Source organism: Triticum aestivum, chromosome 5D, assembly GCF_018294505.1.
Source record: "Triticum aestivum cultivar Chinese Spring chromosome 5D, IWGSC CS RefSeq v2.1, whole genome shotgun sequence".
In the NCBI taxonomy this organism is placed as follows: domain Eukaryota; kingdom Viridiplantae; phylum Streptophyta; class Magnoliopsida; order Poales; family Poaceae; genus Triticum; species Triticum aestivum.
Genome location: NC_057808.1, coordinates 220,221,460 through 220,229,829, shown reverse-complemented (window position 1 = coordinate 220,229,829; position 8,370 = coordinate 220,221,460). Strand labels below are relative to the sequence as shown.

General features: G+C 49.1%; 1 protein-coding gene across 3 annotated transcripts; it reads left to right on the top strand.

Annotated features, from left to right (window-relative positions):
• The first annotated feature begins 1,424 nt into the window (after positions 1 to 1,424).
• LOC123120207 (sialyltransferase-like protein 2) lies at positions 1,425 to 5,451 on the top strand. Of its 3 annotated transcripts, XR_006459352.1 has the most exons (4): positions 1,425 to 2,762; positions 3,191 to 3,243; positions 4,243 to 4,627; positions 4,711 to 5,451. XR_006459352.1 is itself a non-coding variant. In XM_044540200.1 (1 exon), exon 1 carries the CDS (start codon positions 1,588 to 1,590, stop codon positions 2,764 to 2,766), a length of 1,179 nt encoding a protein of 392 aa, XP_044396135.1. In that variant the 5' UTR covers positions 1,426 to 1,587; the 3' UTR covers positions 2,767 to 3,041. The 3 variants fall into 3 exon arrangements, 1 of the variants encoding a protein (XP_044396135.1); XR_006459351.1 differs by having other exon boundaries at positions 3,191 to 4,627; XM_044540200.1 differs by lacking the exons at positions 3,191 to 3,243; positions 4,243 to 4,627; positions 4,711 to 5,451 and having other exon boundaries at positions 1,426 to 3,041.
• The last annotated feature ends 2,919 nt before the right edge of the window (positions 5,452 to 8,370 follow it).

Sequence of the window (8,370 nt, the reverse complement as noted above, 5' to 3'; positions counted from 1 at the left end):
AACATGAGGTGCTCAACATCGTCGTCAAAAAGCATATTCTCTATGTCAGAATCATCCGACTCTGATGAACTCCAATCATTATCCATCTAAAAATAATAATCCTTAATTTAATCTACATATCGCCCGTCTCCTAAAATTAAAACGTATGGAAACTACTGGAGAAATTACCTTTGGCCACAAGAACGGCGCTGCTCCGCCCCCACCGATGACTGGTAGCAAATCCGCTACCCCTTCTTCCCCAGGCCGCGTGGCCCCAAGCCCGCGGCAACAGGGCTGAGAGCATGAATCCACTGCTTAATCGCGCCCGGAGCAACATCTTCCGACCGCAATGAGGCCCCACGCAAAGCCCCACAAAGGATCAATGGCGGCGGAGGCGGCCACGCGCCCGCGGGGTGGAATGGCCATCCCGAGCTCCCAAACTAGTGGAAAAGATGCGGGGAAGGGTGGTGAACTACTCGACGGCGCGGGGGCAGCAAGAATCGACGACGAGATGCTGCGGCGGCGGCATGAAGCGTGCGAGCTGAAACTTTCGCTCTGTCAAAATTTTCTAGCGATAGGGGAAACTAAAAATCAGACGGTGAAAACTGCATATGCGGCACTCTGGCCGACGACGAGATGCTGCGGCGGCGGCATGAAGCGTGCGAGCTGAAACTTTCGCTCTGTCAAAATTTTCTAGCGATAGGGGAAACTAAAAATCAGACGGTGAAAACTGCATATGCGGCACTCTGGCCGATTTTTCGGCCTGGTACCTTAAAACAAAGATTATTATAGCGGCCGGGTCTGTGGGATCTGCTAGACATGCTCTAACCTATCACCGCATAACTAATATTTTGCTCACTACAAAGATACACACATGCACAACAAATTCTCATAAACTTCATAAAAACAAACCCCAAATGAATCAACGGGCACGGCTCACCGGCTGGCAGCCACGCGAATATTGTTTGTGGGGAGAAGAGCCTTCTTAATTACGTGGATCGATTTAGATGTTCCGTTTGATCCCCTCCTTATTGGCCAGTTCTACGGCTGCTAACACGACTCACACCATGTCTACTTTTGGGACGTTTGAGTGCAGCGCATCCGAACTGCCCATCGAACTAACAAACTATCCAACCAACCCATGACTGACACGTATACCCCAAAGCGATCCGGCCCCACAGTTCGGTCACCTCGTTCGAACCACCGGAGCTGGCTCGCACCGGGAAAATTTCTAGTGCTACGGGAGCACCTAAGTTTAGGTGCTCCAGGAGTTCCCCAACCGTTGATTTCAGATCCCATGGTCATCTATGGATGTGCTGGAGCTGGACCAAATAACTGGACTTCTAAGGTTTTTTTGGCAAATATGTGTCAGGTCGCATTGTGGCCTTTAGATCTCTGATTCAATGGCTGAAAAGCTCCTGTAGCACCTATAAACTTAGGTGCTCCGTAGCACTGGATACTTCCCCGCCTCGCACCACTCGGCGCCAGCTGCTCTGACTTCTCCCCCACCCCACTGACACTCTCTCACGTCGGCGACTCACCCCCCACCCCTCGAGTCACGCGGCACCTACTAATGGCCGCGGGATCTCGCCGCCCGCACCGCCGGAGATGAAGCCCCGCCATCTCCCGCCGGTCCTTGTACTCGCCTTGCTTTCCCTCCTCTCACTTTCCCTCCGCCGCCAACTCACCCCCCTACAGCCGCCGCTTCGCCCCGCGGCCGGGGACCCGCTCCTTCGTCGCCTCGCCGCGGTGGAAGGTGTGGGATCCGAGCAAGTCCTTGCCGACGCGGCTGCACTGCTCGTGAATGGCTCGATATCCACGTTCCCCAGCCTTGGCAACCGCCAGCGCCTCCTCTACCTCCGCCTCCCGTTCGCCCGCACCGCCCGCGGCCCGCCGAGGCCGAGGACCGTGTCCCGCCTCCGCATCCCCGCGGAGGCACTCCCCTCCGACGAATCCCTGCTCGCGTCCTTCCGCACGTCCCTCCACTCCTTCCTCCTCGCCCACCACCGCCGCCGCCGGGGCGGAACCGGTAATGTGGCCAGCGTCATGAGCTCGCTCGCCGGCGTCCTCGGACGGCGCTTCCCGACCTGCGCGGTCGTCGGGAATAGCGGCGCGCTCCTCGGCTCCGGCCGCGGACCGCAGATCGACGCGCACGAGCTCGTCATCCGCCTCAACAACGCACGCGTGGCCGGCTTCGTCGCCGACGTCGGCGCCAAAACCTCGCTCTCCTTCGTCAACTCCAACATCCTCCACCTCTGCGCGTCCCGCAGTGCCGCCACCGCCGCAGGCTGCGGGTGCCACCCGTATGGCCCCACCGTGCCCATGGCCATGTACATCTGCCAGCCAGCGCACCTCCTGGACGCCCTCATCTGCAACGCAACCGCCACCCACGCCTCCCCATTCCCGCTCCTCGTCACCGACGCGCGCCTGGACGCGCTCTCGGCGCGCATTGCCAAGTACTACTCGATTCAGCGATTCGTGTCGGACACGGGTGCTCCGGCGAGCAACTGGACCCGGAAGCACGACGAGAGGTACTTCCACTATTCCTCAGGTATGCAGGCGGTGGTGATGGCGCTTGGGGTGTGCGAGGAACTGAGCCTATTCGGGTTCGGCAAGCCGGCAGGGGCCAAGCACCATTATCACACCAACCAGAAGAAGGAGCTGGACCTGCACGACTACCAGGCGGAGTACGATTTCTACGGCGACCTCCAGGCGCGACCGGAGATGGTGCCGTTCCTTGACGAGGCCCAAGGCTTCACGGTGCCGCCGGTCAGGTTGTACTGGTGAGGTGCCTTAACTGTGTGTATTACTGTGTTGTTGTTGTAAAATTGATACTACTACACTTGATTGACAAAATGTCAATTTAGCCGACAGAGAATTGTAAATTAGGGGCAATGGAAATGAAAGTCTCACTGAAATTTGTAAGCAGAAATGTAGGCCAGTTTGGTGATCAGATGGTTCAGATGATGGGAATCCGCAAGTTCTTGTTTGTACTAGTATTATGCTTTGGACTGTTGCTGCACCTGTCAGTTGTCAAAATGGTTAGTACTAGCTGACAATAACCGAAGTTGTTTACACTCTGCTTTAAACAGGAAAGTAACGTAGACTATTCAGTTTGGTAGCCTACCATGTTTTGTTTGGAACAATATACAGTGCTGATTTCATTAAGTGAGGAGAGTGAGTAGCCTACTTTGTTTCGTTTCTGTTGCAGAACAAACACAAAACGTTGATTTCTCATTACAAGACTGGCCTGCAAAATATCTGGTAAGTCCAATGTGGTGCAAACTGTTGTAGATTGTTTCAGTCATTATGTAATTTTTTGTCCGACAGATTGCCTTGCTCTTTTCTTTTTATGAACACAATTAGCATTAGTTAGAATTAGAGTTTTCTGTATAACTTGCCATTTTGGCAGGAACAAAAATTGAAGTACTGTAGTACTGCTGCGCTCTCATTATGCATCCATGACTCGCTTCATTTGGATCCCAAGGCAGATGTTATCTCTGTTATATGAGCAATGCTACTTTGAGGTTGTTGTTTATCAAAGTACTACTGTAGCTTTTTGTGCTCTTTACATTCGTCACTTTTCTGGAGTAATCTTTCTCATCGGTTAATTAGATAAATGACATTACAATTATGCCACCTCGACTTAGAGAAATGCTACTACAACTTTTCTCTTTGAAAAAATGCCACCCGAATTTGTGTCACACCTGCAGATGCAGATATTGCTTTTGGCTCTAGGGAGTATATGCTCCTGCACGTCAAAAATGTATTTTGCCAAGGTCAATTTTTTATTTTAAAAAATAGATGTGTTCGTTGTGACACCAAAATGCTACCTACAAACTTTTAGGGGAAAAGCTTAAGCATGTGGATGTGTGCAAAAAAAAGTCAAACAACAAATGTCACCTTCAAATGGTATACTTAATTTTGATTTTTCATCGACGAAGTACTGCTATCCGTTTTCCATGAAAATTGGCAAGCACACTGGTACACTAACACGAACATTTACAAAAAAAAAATCTGAATTTTAAAATTTATTTCCTATTTGTTTTTAATAACTATTTACCAGTGAGCGTGCGCTCCCTAGATCCAAAACTCCGTGTCCCCTATAGATGCCATTATGTAAAATTTTAGACGATAATACTTGTATCTTCTTCCCGCAAAAAAAAAAAAAAAACTTGTATCTTCTTCCTTGGCATTTTTTCTTCCATCCTCCGAATCCTAATCTCCTCATGTTTTCCGTGTGAGAATGTTTCCAAATCTTAGCCAGGGTGTGTCGTTTTGTTAGCATTACTGCTACTACCTAAGCATATGCCCAAAAGAAACAAGAGCCCACACATTGTGAAGCCCAAGTATGAGGAAAATACATGAAGATGTCCTACGCCAAGGTCACCGGAAGCTGGTGGGTAGCTGCCGTCACGTTTGTCTCAAAAAAAAAAACTGCCGTCACGTAAGTGGATCCGAGAGGAGAAGCATCGAAGATCGATCACGGCAACGGCTCGGTGGCTGACGGTGTTACGGGTTAGGGGTGCCTCGAGTCATTGGACGTCGGTCCATCAGGCTGTTTGATGTGGAGCATTCTATGGACATCATCATGTTAAAAGTCTATTTGTCAAGTGACACGTGCAACCTCTACTTCACATACATAAAGGTAAATCATCTTCTTTACACGTGCTCACTTAACCCCTTCGAGGATGGTATACTATTTGACATTCCTCTCGTGTGCATGCATAGGTATTGCCGGAGCTTAACGGATGACGACGAGGAGTGCAAGCGCCAAGAAACATCTACACCATCCGCGAGGGAAGCGTGGAAGCGAAGACAGAAGAAGACGGAGCTACAGCAAAGCTACAACCACCGGACGTCCGACGCGACCACGCCCAGGCCAGCTAGAAGAACCGCAACCGGTGCACGCTACAGCGGCCGGACGGCCGACGAGATGCCGGACGTCCGACACACTACAACCACCACACGACTGACCGCTACCGGAAATCCGGCGACACCTGTACAAAGAAGAAATGTTGGAAGTCCGACGCCCTCCAGACGTCCGGACCCCCGCGAGCCACGGGACGACCGACGTCCCTCGGACGTCCGACGCCTGCCAGTGCACAGCCGGGCTTTTGGCTTTGTATCCCTTTCCCACTTACCCCTTCGTGGCTTAGACTATAAATAGACCTCCCTCTCCTTTCTAGGCTTAGCAAAGTGATAGCTCATTTGTATGTGAGTTTTGCTCCTATTTACTCTACTCTACTGTTGAGAGAGAGAGACCACTCCATTGGAGTTCAAGACCTCCTTTGGAGAAGATCCCATAGGGGAATCAAGACCGGAAGATCCATCTCGGATTCAAGACCTCAACTCCTCACGGATTGGGATGAACTAGCTACCGTTTGTATCGTCCTTTGTTGGGTATGGATCGTGTATCTCTCCGTGTGTATGTGGATCTAGCACATGTGTAACCGTTTCTCGTTGATTTGAGTGTTTCCTCTCGTTTTCCCTCGTGTGCTCATCATGTTCTTCGGGAATCCCCCTCCAAATGAAAGATCGGCCCCTAGGGTTCCACCCTACATCATCTTGGTATCATGAGCCATGGTTGATCACGTTTTTGGAGTCCCTACCCCTCTTTTTCTAGGCTAATTTTGTTGATTTCGTCCTAAATTCGAAAATCCCCACAAAGTAACCCCAATTTTTTTGTGATTTGTTGGTTTGGATGATATTTTGTTGAATTTGATCCATGAATTTGCTGTGTTTCAAGTGGATCTAGCATCTCCACAAGTTTCCCCACTTTCCATCCATGAAATCTTCTCAATTTTGACCCCAAAATCCCCAATTTCCGCCCAAAATCGCGTTCTAGATCTCAAATCCCGCGTTGACCCCGACCCACCGGACGACCGGCACTTTACGGATGTCCGGACCATTCCGGAGCACCGGACGTCCGACCTTTACCGGACGACCGGAACCACTCAACAGAACCGAAATCACAGATTTCCGGCCTTTTCGCACGTCCGTCCCGCGCCCAGCCACCGGGCATCTGTCCGTCACTGGACGTCTGGTACCTGAAAAAACTGACTTCCACTGATTTTTGTTTCGGCCATAACTAATTCATCCGGGCTTGGATTTTGACGTTCTTTAGCTCGTTTTGTAGCTATTGACATCCCCATTTCCACAAAAGTACTTCATACATCATTTGAATCCATCAAAATTTGGAATTTTGGCATCTTTGCCTAGGGCCTTCACCATATCGTCGGCATTACCACCACCAACTTCCGCAACCTAACCCATTTTAATCCCCATATCATTTGTGGTTGCTTGAGTAGTGACTCGAGTCTCCTACGGTGTTTCGGCTACTTAGGGACAATTACTTCTTCATCAACCACCACCATAACTTCCGCATAAGCTTGCCCACCATACACTTCCGCCACCCCAATTTAACCCAATTTTGTTTGAGCTTGTTTGAGTTGTGGGTTTGTCTCCTAAGGCGTTACGACTACTTAGGGACGGTGACTTCAACTCTGACTCGCATAACCCATCATTGCACTTCCGCAAAACCACCACCACATTCCACTACCACCATTTGACATTTGACGTTTGAGATTTTGAGTTCGCGGTTTTTCTGTTTCCTAAGGTGTTTTGTCTAATTAGGAACGGTTTCGTCGAGAACACCACCACTCATCATCGCCACAACATCGTCATCGACATTGACCAATTCACCATTATACGTCCTTGCTTACACATGACAAACCATTGATGGTAACCTCTATATCATCTTGCTATCATGGTATCCCATCATTGTACATTCATTATTGCCATTGCATTGTTAACCCCGAGCCCATTTTGCGTCACTTGCCTATCGAGACTAGCCATTGAGTATTGCCGGCAACGTTACTTGTGCACATTAAGGATCATCGATCTACACCTTCCATTGCATACATACCATATCATCTTGGTGTTATCATATCATCTCTTGTGTCACAAGATTGTTCCCGCATATACACAATTGCTATCTTGGTTTGCGCATTTCGCATAGTGGCCATAACAAAAAAAGAATAAGCTTTTAAGCAAAAGAAAAAGAGTGAACAAAGAGCTTGTAAGCAATAGCCATAGCATCGCCACATTGCATATCATATACCATCATTGGTCATCTTGGATCATCGTGTGCGAAACACCGGGAACCATATATACTTAGCACACTTGGGATAGAAGTCGTTGCATTTTTGTCTCTCATAGGTTGTGCACAAGTGTCGTATCCGCCTATTGAGCAATCGTGCTAGCGTCTCTCTAGAGTTGTGCAACACGAGCGTTTTCCGTGGATTCCAAATTTTGTGCTCATTCCTTGGTTGCATGACACCGTTTATCTATCCGTGTGTGTGCTTCCGTGTGCCATTCATTGCTATTGGTCTACTTGTTTCACTTGCGAATTTGTGAATCTCTTTCAACATTATCGACTCTGGCTAACGTTTGCATCAAACTTTTGTGCCACTATCCTCACCAAGCTACTCTGTAAGCCTTATTTGTGTAGGTGTGAGAATTGACAAGATCCGGTACAAATTGTGCTATTTCCATAATACATTACTGAGTGATCATTGATCCATCTTCAACATTGGATAAGGTACATTTGGTCTAGTTCTTTCCTTTCTTCCACTCACATTTGCTCGAGTCTTGTGATGGATAGGCAAAGCACATCTACTTCAGTCTACACCAACAACGACGAGTTTGATACCATGAAAAACTTCATCAATGCCAAGATGCAAGCTCACAAGGAGCTCATAGCCCTCATCAAGTCTGCCAAGAGGTCTCCCTCATCTTCGAGAAGACGCTCAAGTGCACATGCTTCCGAGCTACCATCTTCGGCAAGGTCACATCGGCATCGACACCATCACCGACGAGAACGTGAAGGTCAAGAGCACAACACCAACCACCGCTCGACGACTTCACCATCTGCCTTGGCATCTTCGCCAAGCGACTTCAAGGCATCTTCGCCTTTGGATCTTTGACATCTTCGCCAACAAGCACCTCAAAACTATGCTCAAGAGAAGCTCCACAAACTCAAGTCCGCGACTTCCATGAGCTACTACGACCTTGACACCGACCACGAGATTCCTTTCTATGGGACTCAAGACCCCGAGGAGTATCTCGAGTGAGAGCGCAAGATGGACGATGACCTCAAGCTACATCAAGTCCCTTCCGAAGATCAAGTGAAGTGCGCCACAAGTAACTTCTACGACTGCGCATCGACATGGTGGCTTCACACACCTTTGAAGAGCTTTGACATGTGTTGGCCCAAGACGAAGAGAGCTATGCGGCGAGAGTTTTTGCCTTCCACCTACACGGAACATCTTTAATGCCAATTGGGGAACACCATCCAAGGATCCAAATCCATCGACGAGTACTTCAAGG

Bases quoted from the DNA above. Each gene is read 5' to 3' on its own strand.
- LOC123120207 (XM_044540200.1), top strand. From the start codon at position 1,588: ATGAAGCCCCGCCATCTCCCGCCGGTCCTTGTACTCGCCTTGCTTTCC.